Raw genomic sequence first — 20,657 nt, 5'->3', positions numbered from 1 at the left:
TATTGTCCCTAGTAACTGGGATGCCTTCATTATTCTTCATCGTAATAAATAATGACCTAATTATGGAGTTAAGATATATGGTATGGCATACAGAAATGTAAGCGTTATAATAATGTGAATCAAATAGTTTTGCAATCTAAAAGGTCTGGAATTCATATGCTTTGACTGACAACAAAGAAGGAATTGCCACTTACTGTAACTCAAACATTATTTTAGTTTAATGAGGGTGCATAGTGTTCTCTGTTTAGTTTGTCAACATACACCAGCAGTACAGAATAGGTTTGATACAGAATTCAAGATCAGGACTCCCAATGGTTTTAAGAATGGATGAATACCTGTAAGGTTGTTCTCCGGTGTGTGTCCGCAGGTGACGGGTTAGGTTTGCAGAACGTGGAAAGATCTTACCACAGTACCTGTTGGGGAGAAACCTTTTTTTGTCACATTTAAAGTATTTACAATGAGTCAGAAATCAAGTGGCAGGGGAGGTCTGACAATAGTAGCTAAATTAATCTAAATACAGTAATCCAATTTATTTATTGCAAAGGAAGGTTACTTAGATTGTACCTCACCTAAAGTAACATTAGGTAGTAGTGCTAATCGGGGGTCTGTGGAACGAGCCATATATCTATAGTTGTATTAGTTCCTTGATTAATTGCTTTTATAAACATAATTATGGTATATTATGTTAGTCATACAGGGCGATATTTGCCAAACTTAAAAATATTTTTTGGGATTCAAGAAACTTGACTTAACTGTTGTTAAAGAAGCCAATAACAGTTTGAAAAAGTACACTTTGCTACCAGTACATGCTAAGTGAACTGTTGCTAAATGCTATACACAATTCTTTCTTTCTTTCTTTCCTGCTTCAGCAGAAAAAAATGGATTTATTTAATACACTGTTTAGTTCTAATTACACTGACTAAGAAAATTTAAAAAAATCTCTATGGCTGCTGCATTTCAACATAAAGACCACATTGAAGTAGATCAAAGAGAAAGCAGTGCCCTAACAGTTTCTATTAATCTTCTAATCAGAGGCAATTTCAAAAGTAAACAGTGTGGTTCTTGAAACGCTAAGTGTAGGCCCTGATCAAGCCTGCTTCAATTAACTCTATAATTACCTGCAGGTATAGCGTTCCTTGCCCTTTCGCAATAAGTTCTCAGGAAGAGCATTTGGAGGGGCCCTGAAGTCAAACATGGAAGGGACAGACCGTATAAGATCGCTGGTCTCTGGTTTTAGTGAATTATAACTCTCCAGTTTCTCTGCCATGTTTTCAATAGCTGACATCTGTGAAGAGAAACAGGGAATGTCAATCTTTATATGGAAAACACACAATGGACAAAAAGCTTTGTTATTATTATTATTCACAATTCAGATTCAAATATTATAATTTCCTGTTTTTGTGTGCAATAATGTACTTGCTTCTTTTTTTAAACTAGAATTTGTGAAAAAATGTAAATTAAATACCATTAAAATAAATACAAAATTGACTGTACAACAGACATCCTTTATTACTGTTATCTGTTTGATATTAATACATTGTACATGGTGAAAAAGTTGAATTAAAAATAAAACCACAAGTTACTGGTACAGTAGTAAAACTTATTTTCCCTGTTTTCTTTATTTCTGAATTATCCCTATTTTCTTCCATTATATTTTTGTGTTTCTCCAAACGACTGCTTACACATCGCAGTCAGTCAGCCTTTTATTTTCTGTAGCCGGTACAATGCCCTCCCCTTCTTTTACTACCACTCTGTTCGCTAGTTACAAATTGCATTGTACAGGGTACCACTGCCAATTTGCTAAACGTCTTTCATCAAATCTTGCAAAAATTCTCAGAGGAAAGTTAAGATGCATTTACTTGTCAAATGGCAAATGTGAAAACACTGGAAGGCACTAGAGTCCGTGGGCTATGGGGTTTGATTAATAATCACTCATAGCCTGTAAAACATTCTCCACACAATGCGAATGGACAGCACATTTGTCAATATAAAAGATGTTGACATTACTGATCAGAGGGCATACACTGGTAATAATGATACAGCTGGGTTAGGCGGGAATTCACTCCCCATAGACGAATGCTGTTGACAGTTTTTAGATTTTTTCATAGGGATACAAATTTACATTATTTTACATGTCTATTGGATTTTTTTTTTTTTTTTTTTTAATATGTCTGCAAATCAATTGTTATTCAACCCGCTACTCCAAACAGAACATTTCATTCTGCTTATTTTTAGCACCGCATTTTCATTTATGGAACGTGTGAAATATCTGATCAATGACCTTTGACTTGTAGGCTGAATAGACATGGCAGAAAGGTGCAGAGGTCATAAAAGCAACATTTATAGTAAAGAATAATAGATTCTTTTTTTTTTTTCCTTTCTACGGATATAGCCACACGCCTATTATTTATTTGGTCATAAGCCCAGTTTAGTTTTCATTATATGGAAGTGGTAAATCAAAGTAAAGCCAGTTTATGTTTCCATATCATTTCTGACGTATCAGTATGTTAAAATGAAATGTATTCATATTAGTTTAGAATATGTACTGCATTAACATTTTATAGACCTGCATCAAATACAATAGGCTTCACTTTTTCAATTGAATGCATTATTTCTAAAAGCATGACCGGCACCAAAACTGAAAGTTTAATACTAACCATAATGTGCTTCGACAGAGCTGTTTTAAAGACTTACAAAACAAAATGGATATAGACTTTAAATATATATGTCTTATTCTCTATCATATACAATCCAGTGGCACATTTAATATACATGTTTAGAGTTCATTCCAATTTATTCTACCATAGGGTTGTCCCATGTAATTATAAGAACTATACACACACACACACACACACACACACACAGACACACACACACACACAGACACACAGACACACACACACACAGACACACACACACACACACACACACAGCTTCAGTTTGCATGTTATCAAGCTTCTTGTACATCGTTGGTTCCCAGTGTCTCAGTGGTCAATCGTGTGAATATACTGCATGCTAGAAAATGGATCACAGAAATGCCAGGACAGCTAATTGTAGCCTGCCTGGGAATTGTCAGAAATACATGAGCAATAAATTCTGGTTTTCTAAAAAACTAAACAAAAAAAAAGTATGGTTCAATCCACTCACTTGCATACGAGACTGAGAAAGGAAGATTTACAGAAAAAACTATAATAACTGTAACAGCCTAGTACTAGTGGAAGGAGACTCTATGAATGTGGTACACTGAGAGTAGAAAATGCCCAGACTGTAATATTATTCATATTATTAGGCAGGACTAAATGGCTGCAAAAAAGACATTAAAAAGGCCAATGAAATATCTTGAATAGTATTTGGTGGGTTTTTTTTATGAAAAAAATATTTACTGAGAAATTAGGGAGGCTCTAAATGAAACAGAGTGAATACTTGATACAGACAAGAAAGCAATGATAGTCTTAAAATGCTGATTTAAATCCAAAGGAAATGTTGATAAAAAATAAAATAAATAAACATGGGAGAAGGAATACTATCTAACACAGATTAAGAATCTAATACTTTATAACAAAAATATTAAAATATGGACACATCTGGCAGGCTAATGTTCAATTTTAATATAATGATGTGAACATTTAAGTGAACTACTGTGGTAACACATAGTCAGAATGGCTCGCTTCACTTGGCAACTTGTACCAAAAGAGTAAGATGTAGTTTGTCTGAATTGTTAAATAATGAAGAAGGGCACTCTAACAAGGCCACTTAGCATGTCATTATCTTACTGCAAATCTCCAAAAATCCACTTCCTGTTATTATTGTAATGTCTATGTATAGCCTGTGCCTAATCTACTATCTTCAAATGACAGTATTTCATAGTGTGGTGTAATTTGTGATATGCATTTCTAACTACCACTGATCTTATCTGAAACCAGATGTCTGAAAAAGGAAACGATTTCACCCCCTCCTAATCTCACGGAGGCTATTAACCTGGTACTGATGCAAAGCAGCATTTGGACACAATTCCCAGCTCCAATTAAAAAAAAAAAAATGCAGACACTGCCTTTATTGGACAAAGCAAATATTTATACAAAATTCAACCAGCGAGTTATCAATCCCTAGTCATCTTGGGCAATCATCACAAGCTATTATTCACCATCTAATTTGAGGCACAAACAAATAGATCTTATTTTAGCATAACTGTGAAAATCTATTTCGAGGAAACACTCTTATAGAGTACAAGGCCACTATTCTTAAAGGACTCTTTGTGCAAATCGTAGAAATCCGCACTGCTGTTTGGCCATTCCAGTCTGCTTTATAGGCTAATTAATGTCTCTGTGTTTCATCAGTTTGAGCTCTATGGGTGTGTCAAATATGAAAAGGAAGTCTGCAATATATGCACTGGTAAATTAATAAAATGTTTGCAATGTGATGTTTTATTTTGTTTGTTTTGTTTTTCCAAACAGACTTTTCTAATGATGGAAAAAGACAATGGGTAATATGGATTTTAGCATCTCACACGAACACAGATGAAGTAAGGGACTGAAGGAAAAAGATAAATGTCCTGTAACCTTTCCTAGATTTATGTTGACAGTACTTTGTAACTGCAGCAGAGATTCCCCAAGCATACAAATCAGCATTTGTTTCGCTCCTCACGCTCTTTACCAGATAACTCTCTACTCTTCAGTATGTTTGGGGGGTTGCCTGCTTTTACTTGTATATGAGAATTTCTAGTTGTGTGACATTACTATTAAGCCGTACCGCGTTTTTAAAAAGCTCTTCCATGTGATGTGCATGTGTAACACCATATACTCAATTCCCTCTTAAAAAATAACTCTTGCAGATAGCTGGGGGTTCCAACTTATAATGTCAGTGTCATTTTTCACATTGACACACAATTAACTCATGCCAATAATGTGATTTGACATAACAGATCCTTATGCTTCCTTGCACTCACTACTAGTCCTAAAACTTCTTCAAGGGTTCTCATTCTCTACACACAATGTACTGCAATACTAATTTGCTATGATAGGTTGGTATGCTCATGCACATTTTCTGCAATGAAAACTGATGACTAGCAGCATATTTGGGCAGGTTAGTCTGTTCACCTTCTTAACTGACCCATGCATCATAAGCTAGGTATTGTGAACTCTTCACCTATACGCAAGGTGCGTTATTAGAAGCATTTGGGACTGGTAGTGAACTTACTCATGTTCTCTGATCAGGCAACGGAAACTAGGAGCGGGATTAAAAAATAAATATCAATCAATACCAGTAACTATGAAAAATATAAACATGCAGCAAAATGACTACATTTTGATCAACAAAATGTATTCAGGTCATGATGTAATGGTCAGATTATTGAATTAAGTGTCCTACAACTAACCTGCCTACAACTGCTTTCAGTCATAGCTTTTCACATAGTAAAGTTGAAGACCTGGTTGTATTTGAAAATATGTGTACAGGTAATGAAGGAACCCCACAATTGTGCCACAAATACTGGGTGCAAAATGTGTTGAAAAAACATATACAGTCAGCTCCGCTTTATCGGGGCGCCTCGGGAGATGTAAAAATACCCCGAATAAGCGGCTGCCCCAATTAAACGAGAGGCTTTTGAGATGACCTTGTTCACACTTTTTTGTTTCTAAATGATAAGAAAAATAATTAAATCACATCACATTATGATGAAATGCTAAATACATAATTTAAAATATGAGTCAATTGTTTTTTTATTCTTAAACAGAATTAATCGCTATTTTTTTTATTTCTAAATGAGATGAAAAATAATGAAATCACATCTTATCACAAGGTGAGACGCCTGCAATTTTGACACGCCAACTTTCTTTGCAACAGCAGCCTGAGAAACCACAGGGGACTCCAGCTCCTTCAAGAGTTCAACGTGGTTTATGCAAGTCCCAGTGTAAAAACGTACTCCCTGCACTGTGCTCTGAAAAGTGATCTTCGTTCATCATTTGAAAATACTGTATCCCAGAGTTGTATACCATTTATGCAGAAATCCCAATTATCAGTATCCCTATTATCAGTATCTCGATTAGGCGGCAGTGACTGTATCTCAATTAGTTTATTCATAATTTAAAAGCAATGTTACTGTGAGTCTATGTCACAACAGATTTGAGATTTAAATATACAATGGACCCGACTAAAATAAAAAAAAACAAGAAACAATTTTCGCAATTACCTAATATTTATTGTCTATTTCAAAGGTAGAATGAATAAGAAACTAAGTCAATTTAGATATACACATATATTGTTGCTCCCTATATATATATATATATATATATATATATATATATATATATATATATATATATATATATAGATAGATAGATAGATAGATAGATAAATAGATAGATAGATAGACAGATAGATAGATAGACAGATAGATAGATAGATAGATAGATAGATAGACAGATAGACAGATAGATAGATAGATAGACAGATAGATAGATAGATAGATAGATAGATAGATAGATAGATAGATAGACAGATAGACAGATAGATAGATAGATAGACAGATAGATAGATAGATAGATAGATAGATAGATAGATAGATAGATAGATAGATAGATAAACATTAAGTAGTTCCTAACTCATCTCACAAAAGTGTCAGTGAATTTTTTCTAACCTCAGAGATTTATGTAAGCCCAAAGGGAAATAATACATTCAATGAACCACAATACAAATCTATCACCACAAGCACAATGTTAAGTTAAATACAGAACCAAAAGGCTAGCGTCATTTCTCTTCATGACTATGACACTGGTAAGGTAAAGCAATTGAATGTTTGCACTGGCACATGGATTTGATCATGAAACAGTAGTTTGATCTTACATGACCTGCGCTTAAAGGGTACATAAGGACCTTTTTATTTTATTGTGTTACAAGTTACAAAAAGTGAGTGACTTTTCTTTTTTTTTTACATTTTGCCCACTTTTTTTAACATTTAAATTGCATTCCCTGACCTCTCAGAACTACATTTCCCATCATCCTCCTGCTCACTGGTAAATCCATCTTAGTTACATATGTGAGCAGGAGGATGATTTGAAATGTAGTTCTGAGAGGTCCATGCGGGTACATGGGAAGCCATCTTGAGGCAGGGAATGCAATTTAAAAGTTTAAAAAAGTGGTCAAAAAAAATTAAAACAATACAAACATACCTTACATAAACAGTTGTAGCAACACATGGGAACATGTAACACAATAACATAAAAAAGGTCATTATGTACCCTTTAACCTGCATATTGAAATCCATAGATGCAAGTTTATTTCAGTAGTGGAGTTTTTTTCATATGATATTGTCACCCTCTTTTTTGTTACTGAATACTTAAATGTCAGACATTCATTTATTTCAAGACTGTAAAGGAATCACTTGCTCTAAAAAGAAAAAAATATGTATTGTGCATGTGTCTCTCTATTTTCAACAGACCAGGTACAACACACTTGAAAGCTTCTTCAAACCCTTACCAATGTTCCTCAACTCTACCCAGGACTGATCATACTAAAGGGTGAAAGCTTAGATCCATCATCATGACTACCCATTTCCTGGCCTTGAAGAGACTGCCTGAAAGAAGCCAAGTCACCACAGTATAGCTCATTTCACGATGAAAGCACCTGTCCAAACTGGGCTGTCACAACTTGTTTCAAACAGGGCCCCAAAAGGCCATCAAATGTAATGACTTCTGATCACTACTGACCTGGCTGGGAATTGAAGAATCAGCCTAGGGCGTACAGAGGCCTCATATCCACATGTCAATCTACTGTACTGAGCCCCCCTGTATCTTAACTTAATTTGTCTTATACAGGGATTGAACACTTTAAATGACATCGACTGTATGTTAAAAATGTAAACAACATACCTGTGGGTGAAAGAGGAATCCTGGAGTGGGCCTCATGTATTTTACCTTGAGAGCTTCAAACGGATCATTTAATTTCCTTTTCTCAACCCTGCTAATATTAAAGCTCCATCAGTCTAATGCTAATAACACAGAATAACAGCAACCTGATATGTGTATAATTATCCAATAAATGACTTCTAGAAATACATTAGGGATCCTAGTTTGAAGGAAGTGCAAACATGCATTTTTCAAAAGGAATATAACCATTCTAGCAGTAAATTATAGCGAGAAATTATTTAGTTGTAGTTAGATGCTTTAGAATGGGCACCTTAGAGTGTTTTGGGCCTAACATCATAAGTTAATCATATTACTCCAACAATGGCGACTCCAGTTGAGTAATGGGCATTTAACAGAATTTCAGTTACAGTACAACATCATGAACCAAAAGAAGGCAAGTCAGTTTTTGCTAGTCTATTCCTATCTTACAATACCACAGTGTTTTAAGATTCATATTACCTGTAAATTGGGTCCATAAAGAATGGGGTTGGCCTAGCATGTTGCAATGATGACGCAGTGGCTTTGGGCTGGTCGATATCAGCTGCCTGGTCCTCTCCAAACACATGTTTTTTCCGGGGCTCCTCTGCTTTGGCGGCACTGGCCCGACTCCTGCTGCCCATGCTCAAGTCCAGGGGCTGGTCTGGGTTTGATATCTGTGGAGCCACTGGCTTTGAGGTCATAAAGGGTACTGGTTTTTCCTCCTTCCGTTTTGTGGTGAGGTCAAAGGGTGATTCAGAGTTTCTTCTATGTACTTTTTTTGACTCATTGCTGGGTGATTGAGGTTCCATTTTTACAGGTAAAGACCTCAAATCTCTGTCAGGGAATGGATACATTGGTTGAGAGAAGGCTGGAAAAAATGGAAGAGGAAACATTGAAGGGTAGGGCAGAGCTCCAACTTTTTTGTCCTGCAGCCCCGCAAGCCCAGTAGACCCAAAATATTTTTCAGCAATGGAAGCGATGGCCTTTATAGAGTCATTAACAGCCCCTGAAACAGCAGTCTGTTCATCGAGCGAAGGGGGAAACAAAGAGTGGTTGGAGAATTCCTTCTTCTTATTGTTCATGGAAGCAAAGTTCTGAGGGCTGTTCATTTTGCCTTCAAAAGCCTTCCCATTCTCCTTGTTTTTCTCTTTATCGCTCTCCAGATCGCTCTCCAGATCAGAGCCGGAGGTCGTCTCTAAGTCGCTGCCGCTGGGTGTGCTGACATCATCCAGGTCGCTGCTCTCGGACTGGTCACTCATTTTTTCAAGGGGTCTCTCTTTGGAAGACTTACCAGCCTGATGTTCCACTGATCTGGTTTCAATAAGCGAAGACTTCTTACTCAGTGCTTTAAAAAGGTCTGGAGCACCAGACAGCACCTGTGGGGGGGTCAGAAGAGGGTTCTTGTTTTGTTCAGTACCTAGCGGTCCTTTCACAGGGGAACTTGCCGTTATCAACTGTGGTCTATGATAGAGTCCTGAAGGAAACAGACCAGGGAAGCTAAAAGGAAAGCCTGCGGTTGCAGGAAAGGTCAGACCACCATGATGCCTGTTTGCCCCAAAATAGTCAACCAGACCTGGGGCACTGTGATTGATATTAGCCATAGCTGTTTTGTCCAGAATTTGTGTACCAGGGAGTGAAATGCCTTGACCAAACAGCCCTCCAGCAGCAAAATGGTTCTTTCCCTCACAGAACCTCCTATGCTTATTCAGGGAGGATGTAGTGCTGAACATTTGTCCACAGTCTTTGCATTTAATCTGCGTTCTGCAGTCAGCGTGCATCCGCTTGTGGCGGCAAAGGTTTGAGAACTGAGTGTAGGACTTGTGGCACACTTCACCTGTGTTTATATAAAAAGGGAAACAACTTTAGGTAAGACACATCATGCTTTAAGCTGTAGCATATCATACATTCTTGCATGTTCTGATGTGGGAACAAGGAGGTCCAAGTTGTGGAGTTGGTACTTGAATCTAACTTAACTAGCATTCTACTTAATTAGCATTCATATTCTTACAATGAACAGAAGAAGAACTGCTTCTCCCCCACCCCCCCAAAACAATGGGTCTCAAACCAATCACAGCTATCGGCACGTACACCGCGTCTTTATATTTTTCATACATTTGCAATTTTTAGGAATTTTCCCTTAGCAAACCACATATTTACTGGTCATGACCATGTGCATTTGTTTCTTGGGAAAGTATCTGCACCTTGCATTGTTATTTAATTTGTATTGTATCATTGCCACTCATCGTTTTCACATCAAAGGCATGTAACAGTAAGCATTGTGTATTCAGCAACAATTTTCAACAATCGTTTTCAAGATTTGAGAAAGTCTGACAGACCTCACAATGGCTCTATTTTAAGCCTGAGAAGGAAACTGAATTGAATGTATCCTATCCTGCATGGTTGGTTCCCATGGATTGCAATCACGTCCTCTATTTCCCCTTAAACCACTGCTAATGTTAACCTTCCTGCACTTGAAGATCTCTGGCCTTGACAGAGATGACCGTTTTGTCATGTCTTAACTCTTTGGTTCACCTTTTGTAATCCAAGGTTTCCAATGCTGGCGTAGCTGTTACCAATGACAGCTAATGGCAAAACAGACACTCTGGCATCTGTGACTTTTCAATGGCCCATTGTCACTAATGTTTCTAATAAATTAGAGTGTCAAAATGCATTGCACTGTAAATGAACAACATGCCTTAACATGTTCAAAACCATATTTATTTTGCATTGGTTTGATATGACTCTACAAAATGTCCAAATATCATTTTAACATGACATTAAGGAAAACCGTAGAATATATAAAGAAATGTGCTGCGAGTTAGGCCAGAGGAGGAAAACTTTTTCAGTTATGAAAATGTACATGTTTATATTCAAATCCACATTCATTTCTATACATACATACACCAATCTAACATTATATTCACTGTAGTGGAACAATAAGTACAAGGTGCATTAGACATGATGATCAAACTTAGTGCTCCATGTATGGTCTACAGCTGTATTTTCTCTATGTAACACACGTGTTCATTACCACCACCTGACTTCTTCACTTTTGAGTAGATCCACTTACCCCCCATACACGCACACACAAACATATTGAAACGGAGTGTGTTCTGTACTGCAAATTTCCCAAAATACAGTAATTAGCATGTAGTTTAGGTTGCATATTTTCTGCTGATTACCACAGATTAGGTATTATTTTAAATATGTTCAACCCATTACTGCATGTGGTTTCTATTTGGAGGGGATGGCGTTTTGTGAAGTCAGTGAGCAATTGCTTATGTGTTGGTGAGTTTTTGAATTAAGCCAGGGTGGTGTACTGTAATAGAAGACAGTTACCTTAAATAGGCAGGCAAGGCAACGGTGTGTGTGTGTGTGTGGGCTTGTTCTGAAATACATATCTATCAAATTCAAGTGATAACATACAGAATGTTGAGGTTTAACATATGATATCCGTATTCCCTGGGCAGTTGTTTGATTAATGGGTTTATTATAAATAATTGTTCCTTGATTTCTTGTCCAGCCTATGTTGTGTTTTTAAGTATGCTGTTGCTTCAAGGCATCTTTCTTTTCTTTTTTTTTTGCAGAACAGAAACACTGGGAATCTAAACCTCGCTAAATTACAACAATACTTTCTGTCAGTATTTTCTCCTCAAACATTAGTTACTGGGATCTCATTAAAACACTTTGAGGAGGTTGTCTTGGTTGCACAACTATTTTACTGACACACACACAAACACACACACATATATATATATATATATATATATATATATATATATATATATATATATATATATATAATCGTTTTTTTTCATTTATGCAGAAAAACACATTTTTGGCAAAGCAATAATTCATTCAAACAAAGATCAACAATAGGGCTTTTCTTGCTATTAAAGGACTAATAAAGTAATGAGACTTACATATGAATGGTCTTAAAGACTTACACATGAAGGGCTTGACGCTGCTGTGGATATGCTTGTGCTGCTTTAGCCCAGAAGAGGTGGCAAAGGTCTTCCCACAGTCTGGACAAGCGTGAGCCCTAGCGCCCACATGCTGTGAGCGAATGTGTCTCTGGAGGTTACTGGGGTCTGTGAATACCTGCTGAGAAATAAGGAGCAGTATAAAGAAAAAGGCTACTTTAGGCAACAAAGGACACTGCAAGCTGACATTGTCATACAGTAATGTGTTTTAATTCCTTAAATGCTACAAGGATCTAATTGTCCAGTTTTGTTTGTTGTTCGTAGGTGCCTCATTTTACCACAGCAACAAATGTTAAGGTTTGAGTGAATCTGCAACCACTGTCTGCTGTCAGCAGCACATCAGGAACAACTTTACAAAGGAAGGGGGTCTTCTGTAATGAAGTTTCATTGCCTCTCGCGGGGAAAAAAGGCCTCACAACAATGTCGTTAGGTCAGAGTCTGGCAATGGCTGCCTTAACGGTTTTGGTCAGACGGGAAACATTTCAGATAGATAAAGGTAGTACAGTTCAGTTAAAGTCTTCACTGTACCTTTGAACAGTTTTCACACTCATAGTGCTTTCCACTGTCATGTGACATCTGATGGCGAATCAGATTAGACTTCCAGTTGAAGGCTTTAGGGCACTGGTCGCACTTATATTCACGCTCCTCAGAGTGGGTCAACATGTGTCTCTCCAGGCTGTTCAAAGCACACAAAATACAAATGACATTTTTTTTTTAAGTTAATAGGAGACAGACACTGAGTTACAGAACACATTCTTAACACTTACTAGCAGATTAAAAGTACATTTGCATGAATAGAAACAAAGATTACCACAGTACAGCAAAACGTTTGTCCTTAAACCCAGAACATATTCGCTTTGTACTTGTACAGTAACAGTAACACATCAAATCCTTTCCTAGCTCACACATTATTATCTTGTATTGAATCAAGCCCATTTGGTTTGACTGTAACATTGCCATTGGCACAGCATGCCTTTGTCTCACGAGCTGCTGCTACAAGGCGCTGTTCTCTAACCTTTGCGCATCTGGAAACACTTGGTCGCACTCCTTGCACTCCTGGGGATCGTGGAGATCGTGGAGATCATGGAAATCCTGCAGGTCATGCTCGCTGCCCCGCAGTTTATGCTGGAAGTCCTTGTCCACAATGGAGAATGCAGAGTGTGCCGTGCTGCAGGGGTACTTCTGGTGGTCTAGCAGCTCAGTTTTGGACTCAAAGAACTTGTCACATTCCTCACAACGATACTGTCGCTCCTCTATATATCCCCCGCCCCAATGAAAATAACAGACACATTACATGGCATCATATTAGATTTTTTACTTTGAATAATTAGAGGATCGTTAAAACAAGAAAATGTAACAGTACAAGTGATTGTTCACACAAACATGGTTGGAAAAAAAGGCTGTCATAAGTGAGGGATTTGAAAGTCATTAATGGATACTTTATATGTTATTTAAAGTACCACTTTAAACAGTAAAATCATACCACACACACACACACACTTTAAGAGCCCTAAGTACTAACCGTGTATATCTGGAGCCATTGTTTCATATGAATATTCTTCACCCTTCATAAACAGCAATAGCTCCTCCGATGGTTCTATGTCTCTTGTGGCTCTGTAGAATATCTAAAACCAAACACAAGAAAGTCCATTCAGACTCAACTTGGATTTAAAATATATATATATATATATATATATATATATATATATATATATATATATATATATATATATATATATATATATATATATATATGTATAACAGTGCATCATTTTAATTTACTAACTTTAAAAAATATAAAGTCCAATAAAAGCAGCAAAAGAAAGCTGTAATTCCATGGTGAGACCACTAGAGGGCTCCTTAAATCCAGGGTTGCCAGATTTCAAGTTGCTTGAAATTACAGTGTTTCGAATACCAGTTTATGTTTCTCAGTGGCAGTCAGCTTGGCTACTAAAACTAATGGACATGCCAAGAAACCTAGCAGAACAATTCCTGATGTTGCTGTGGCCAGAACTGGCTTGAGTAGAGTAGATTCCTCCCCTGCTATGTGTATGTATTAGATAGTTAGCTATTCCTGTAATCAGTACTGTCAGTCTTAATGTATTGAATCCCTGACAGTCTAGCTTATAAGGCACATATAATTAGAAGATCTATTTGTTGGGTGGGAGGGAGGGTTAGGTCAGCCAGAGTGTCCACGGCTCACCGCGCACCAGCGACCCCTGTAGTCTGGCCGGGTGCCTGCGGGATTGCTTGTAAACTGCCCGAGAGCTGCGTTGTCCTCCGACGCTGTAGCTCTTGGGTGGCTGCATGGTGAGTCCACAGTGTTAAAAAAAGCGGTCAACTGATGGCACACGTTTCAGAGGACAGCGTGTGATCGTCTTCGCCCTCCCGAGTCAGCGCAGGGGTGGTAGCGGTGAGCTGAGCATAATAAAATAATTGGCCATTCCAAATTGGGAGAAAATAATAAAAAATAATTGGCAACGACTAAAATTAAAAAAAAAAAAAAAAAGTTGGAAGTTGGTCATCTAGAAAGGGGGCGGAGCTCCGGTGCACTAAATCATCGACCCGGAAGGGAAACAATGTGGCAGACGAGGATTGGAGGAGCAGCTGCAATCATTTACAAAGGGGTCATGAGTGATGGTACAAAAAGGGGACGGAGTGACGTGATCTGGTCCTTCGTTTATGGTTAAGGAAATGACCTAGAAGGACGGCTAACACATTCCGGAGCTGTTGCCAGAGGCAACCCGGACATCACTACACCTGTGTCACGACAATAACTGCATTAGCACCACGAGCACTGCAACACACACCTTGTTTGTATATTGTGTGTGTAACTGGACTGTGTTTATTATTTGGGACTGCAAACCCTTTATTTTGAACAGTGCAATACACATTGCTGTGTATTGCCTGGGATTATTGTTTGAGGTCACCAGACCTGGGTTACAACATTAAAGCCTTTTTAATTGGCTTATCACTGTCTTGTCTCCTGATTAAGCACTGCATCACTTCTGCACCTGTACACTGGTAACCACTTTGCCACAAGCTGTTATTTAGAAATGGTGTCACAGTCCCTTTAACGAAATGTAAACAGATTTGTTGTTATCACACAGTTGTGTTTAGTCTACAAAGGAAACAAAAGGCTATGAAATGGCTGTTGCAGTCATTTGAAGCATTCTGTACAGAACATGTGTGCTCAAGGATAAGGAACTCTTAGAACCACTTAATAGCAAGTTTACTCTTTCCACCTGTGTTAGGCACCCACAGTGTCAAAAAAATAACGTTCATTTATTTTTATATAGCAATCCCCTCCTGCCATTTTAGCACCCTAGCCCCCTTCACTGACTGCTGACTGAAAGTTGTTTCAGTAAAAATGATGCACAGGGGTAGCTTGCAAGGTGCTGGGATCCCTGTACTTCCCTTACAACACAATGGCTTTCTCCAAACAATTCTAAGTACATTGTTTTTGGCAGCTCCTAAAGGTTTAACTTATTAGCTTCCTTCCCAGCAGTGAGTTGACATTTGGATTGTGACATATTAGAATAAGACTATGGCTTCTCGGAAACAGAAAGGTTAAAGAGACAGTACCCTTGAAGATAGTTAAAATGAAACATATTCAATGCTTGGCCATTACATTATGCTGGACAGAACAAAAAGCCATGGTTATTCCAATCATGGGGATAAAGTGGTGCTCTATTGTTCAGCAAAGAATGCAGGGAACTGAGAGCTAACTGGGATTTCTATAAGACACAAATATTGACCAGTTTCCTGCTGATTGCAGATATCTTGCGCCTTTCTTCGCCAACACGTTTTGCTGAAACAATATTTAGCTTTCCCTACCATAGAGGAATGTTTTTAACACTTTTTGTGGGGTTTATTGTTTGCACATCTCAGAACACTGATATACGATCCAATCTGTTACCTTTCACACAATTTTGTAAAGTGGTGTAAATAGCAATTATAACTAGTGTAAATAACGTGCTTAAATCCTGTATGTTTAGTGTACTAATGCGAGACCACCAGGCATGTTAACAATTCACAAACATTTATGTCATTGCAGTTTTTTTCCAGTAAGATCTACTTATAAGAAACATACTTAACAAGGTGCCCTACTGTTCATCCACAGATCAATACAACACCTTAACAAGCACCTGTCCTGTCGGTCTTGTTTAAATATATAATCATTATTGTGAACGGCAACACCTGCAAGTGCTCAGTTCAGTCCTCTTCCCACAAAGACAACCTTCTGATAGATTGCTGAGTTTAGTAGCAGCCAAACGATCCTGGATACGGTGATAATGATGGGATTTTGAGCAGTGGTATGAACCTTGAACCTTGACAGGAAGTGCTAATGACCTTAATAATAGTGCGAAAGCCTCCCCCTTTAATCTTTACAACCACAATGTTTCTCAAGGTGGCTATGTCCCATTTTTCAGCAAGACCTCTAGTCTCTTAACCCTTGTTTCTGTACATACTTCTGACCTGTTGCTCATTACCCATCTTCTAAAGCTTTGCATGTTTCACAAAACATTGAATGTACCACAAGCTGGTTCATAATTATGAAAAGGTCCCAAGCAATGCAAAGCTCAGTTAAGAATTATAGAAGCCTGAAAAAAGTCTTTCTTATTCCATTATGTACGGCTGTTCTAAGAATGTTGTCACTATAGCTTTTATACAGCCCACTCAGTGCAATGTATTCATTGAATTCCACTCTTCTTAAAATAATTATTCCTGTATTAAAGCTACTGGCAAGTCTGTCTGTAATTACGGCCCTGCTTGGTAGCCTCACACACATTTGCCCTGTGGCTAAACATAAAGGAAAATAATTTCCCAGATACTGTGAAGAAACACACAACACCTAAATAGTATATATATATATATATATATATATATATATATATATATATATATATATATATATATATATATATATATATACCAAAAGCTCACTTCTAGGCGCAACATATTTTAAAATCAAAACAGTGGCCCTTGGTAAGGATTTTTCAACTTGTTTTTGTCCAATCTACACAAAGACTAGATACTAATCAAATACTTTAAAGCCTTATCTAGATATCCTATCTACAGCTGTTTAAGGGTTTCATTCCTGTCATCCACCTTACCACACACTTTGCAGTCTAAACCAATTTCTTTGTTTTCAGGTAGAGTGCTAGGCAATCAACCACACCCCTTTCAGCTGAAAAGAGATGTTTGCTTTAGAATTGTACAGGTGAGCTCATGTAATTAGTGGGAAACAAATCACAAGGATCAAGTGTCTCTTTCCATACCTCAGTGGTGCATAACACCTTCTACAATAGGGGTGCTCATTAGGTGATGAGTAGGTCTCATTCACAAGTTGGCAGGAATTCATCAGCAAAGAAGAGTAAAACAAGAGAACTAGAGACCTCTAGAGCCAACCCTTTTGTGTTCTAGTGTTTAACACAGCTTTCTCATGTCTCAATGCAATGTGCTCTTCTTCCTTAATTAGACTCAGCCTCATGTAACCTGCCAAGTCTTGCTTTCATAACAGTGCTAAAGCATGGATTCCTTTTCAGAAAATTGGAAGCTTGTGCAAAATGATTTGACAGTGTTTAAAATGTTTCTGATTGCATTGCTATTAAAAGAGCATACAGCCAATAATCAATCTCTTACATGGAGAACATGTACCATAACCTCCAGTTCCACAATATATATATATATATATATATATATATATATATATATATATGTGTGTGTGTGTGTGGATATATGTATATAGTTACATATATACATATATACATACACACACACACACACACACATATATATATATATATATATATATATATATATATATATATATATATATATATATATATATATGTAAATATCCTTATTCATATATAAATGTAACTATCCTTATTCATTTGAAGTAAACATTCAGTTAACCTCCAGGTGATTTTAAAGTGTTAAACAGCTTTGTCAGTGTGCTGAAAAAAAGTTTTTAAAAAAAGACAACCACAAAAAAACAAACAAACATGCAGTTCCATGACAAAGAAATAGATGTGTTCACAGCAGCACACTCACAAGGATCAGTAATGTAATACACTTGTAATGCAATATTTAGTAAGAATATAAGGGGTAAACTATGATACATTGGTTTCTATAACTGCATATTGTCACTGTATGCTTCATTTAATGAGAAGTGTTTTTCAAGTGCTCTGTTTTTTCAAAGCTCTAGCCCTTGTAACTGTAATCACAGTATACTTGTTTTAATGCATTTATTGGCATAATATTTGGAAATCAATCATTCTCTTTGTTTCTTTGATTTACTTTCACGGTTTTCAATTCAGTTCTTCTAGCAAACAGGAATGACAGCACATATAAACCATGCTTTAGATCTCCACAGAAAACATAGTTTTGATTCTAGTAAATCATTAATAAATTATTAATATTTTAAGACGTATTCTGGCCTCTGCGGTTTTATATATAAAAAAAAAATTCTGACAAAAGATATGAGTTTTATGTGTTAGGATTCTGTTTGTATCCCCCATTGTGTTCTAGCATAGCAAACCAGTACCTAAATCATAATTTCCATTGGCCAAACCCTAAACTTTCAACAAATGATTACATTGCTTCACAAAGTCAACTTTTTAAACCACATGTATAATAGCCTGGGAACTATGACATGTATTTAACCTTCTCACTGAATCGTTTATTTGGGTGCATTCTGTAAGTAATTTGATACACATACAAAAATAAATAAATAAATCAGTTAGAGAACTGTCAGAGGATTTGAAAATAAAAAAAATGAATTAATGAATGTTACATTCTATTGACAGCCTAGAAGTCCATTTTCTATGCTTATTATTATTGAGTTTTATAAAATACAAAACAGGACAGACTGTTTTATTTAGCATGCTAGATTACTCTTGTTAATTTAAACAATAACAACGTTGTAACATGATCGCTTTCCAGACCAGCATTGAAAATGAATTATGAAAATTATTGTTACATTTCTGAAACATTTGAAAAACGTTTTGAACATTCCAGTAAAGGGAATCTACACAAGGTGCTCCAAAGGGCCTAGTGTAGGCCTTCGTTCTAGCCTGAGGCAACAACAATTAAGAACTGGATAAGCACACAGTGTTTAGTAGAAATGCAGTAAAAAAAAAAGAAGTGTATGTCTATATCTTTGTTTAACATTTGAACCATACCTTTTAACACAACAGCAAACAAGCCATAAGGGTCTACTGTATCCTACTATCAAGCGATTCTTCAAGCTTCACCAGGAACGTAAAGCGTGAATGAAAGTCATGCAAGTGCTCACAACATACCTGATCGTTTATCTGGCATGCAACAAGATTGTGCTGATCACAGCATTGGGCAAACTGAATGTGTTTGAGCCAGCTTCCTATATCTGACTGACTGGCATCGATGCAGAACTTCACATTGCCAAACTCGTCCAAGATCTGGAAGAAAACAAAATTACAAATCCTATCAGCACATGTTTCAGTACAGTGGAAATGAAAGATACATGATGTACCTCCCACCAAGCTTTGGAGATACTGTTAAAGTATGTGTCTACATTGGCCACTCTGGCACACTTGTGTTGTATTATAGAAAAAGGATACTGTCTAAACCTGCCACTATATATAATACAATTATATGTGTGTGTGTGTGTGTGTGTGTGTGTGTGTGTGTGTGTGTGTGTGTGTGTGTGTGTGTGTGTGTGTCTGTGTGTAGTTCTCATAATTGCACGGGACAACCCTATGGTTAGAATAAATTGTATTGAACAATTATTTTATTATAAGGTAAATATTTCTAGAATACAAAGAACAAAACCGGAAAAGCTTGACAAATTATAGCAACAATACAAGATTAGCAGACTTTGAATTTCCTTCATTTTCTGTTTGTTTTACCAAAAAAAAACAAAAAACAAAAAAAACCACCAAATAACTCAACACTGCTGTTTTTACATACTGCATAGGCCTACCGGTAATTTGAAACGTGAAACTTTTTTTTTTTTTTCTGGTACACTAAAATCTTCCGCTTACCAATGTTTTTTTTTTTTAATTCCTATATATTAATGAAATCACAGAACAAGTTTTAATAATAAGCTTCTTCAATGATTTCACACCCCAGTGATTAAACAAGAGCCCACGCGCTTTATCTTAAATGGCCCTTTAACAGAAATTATGTTTTCATCATGCATAGGTAGTAAAAATGTGCCTTATCGGTCCTATTGGAAAGGTTAAAAGTCTAGTCACTGTTTACCTACACCCTAAATCACTATATAATATGCAAATCAGGTCATCTTCTTAACGACAAACAAACGATTAGGGACTTTTAATTCTTAAAAACAGCTCATTAACCACATTGTTTGATTTACCTTTTAATATGAAATACCAGATTTGTTTTACTTGTTCTTTGAGTCTTGTTTTAAGTGCATACTTATAGTACATCACTTTACAGACTACCGCTAAGTTCTGTAAATTGTTCTTTATGGACTCAAAAAATGTTGGAACAAGTAACGAATATATTCACAATCTTACAATTTGTATTAAGGGAAATCATGTTTTAGGAGCAAGGTGGGTATCCTATGAACAGTATACCTCTAACTTCTAAGAAATACACAATTATAATAACAATGAATTATAAATGTAGCCTAAAATAAAATAATAATATAAATGTTTTAAAAAATGTAAACTTATTTCCCTGGTTACTAAACAAGTGGTCTGACTTCTTGTTAAAATTGCTCATAGATAGCCTACTACTAAGCAATAATAATGCAAAGTTTGTTAAACTATGAGTTGTACTT

At 36.6% G+C, this 20,657-nt stretch overlaps 1 protein-coding gene across 8 annotated transcripts in view; it reads right to left on the bottom strand.

Moving 5' to 3' along the window:
- LOC117417159 (histone-lysine N-methyltransferase MECOM-like) overlaps positions 1–20,657 on the bottom strand; it is a 193,424-nt gene that overhangs the window by 7,810 nt on the left and 164,957 nt on the right. For 2 of the 8 annotated variants that reach the window (XM_034029059.3, XM_034029066.3), the window contains 9 exons: positions 19,174–19,308; positions 13,386–13,488; positions 12,879–13,116; positions 12,392–12,539; positions 11,804–11,984; positions 8,361–9,714; positions 7,866–7,956; positions 1,119–1,285; positions 336–413 (listed from right to left, as the gene is read on the bottom strand). In XM_034029059.3, the coding sequence (XP_033884950.2) occupies positions 336–413; positions 1,119–1,285; positions 7,866–7,956; positions 8,361–9,714; positions 11,804–11,984; positions 12,392–12,539; positions 12,879–13,116; positions 13,386–13,488; positions 19,174–19,308 (2,495 nt within the window). The remainder of the gene's footprint in view (positions 1–335; positions 414–1,118; positions 1,286–7,865; positions 7,957–8,360; positions 9,715–11,803; positions 11,985–12,391; positions 12,540–12,878; positions 13,117–13,385; positions 13,489–19,173; positions 19,309–20,657) is intronic. The other 6 variants (XM_034029061.3, XM_034029064.3, XM_034029065.3 and 3 more) reach the window with 6 other exon arrangements.

This window comes from Acipenser ruthenus, chromosome 12, assembly GCF_902713425.1.
Source record: "Acipenser ruthenus chromosome 12, fAciRut3.2 maternal haplotype, whole genome shotgun sequence".
NCBI classification, from domain to species: Eukaryota; Metazoa; Chordata; class Actinopteri; order Acipenseriformes; family Acipenseridae; genus Acipenser; species Acipenser ruthenus.
Note: the sequence above shows the minus strand (reverse complement) of the source record. Positions and strands in the feature narration are given on the sequence as shown.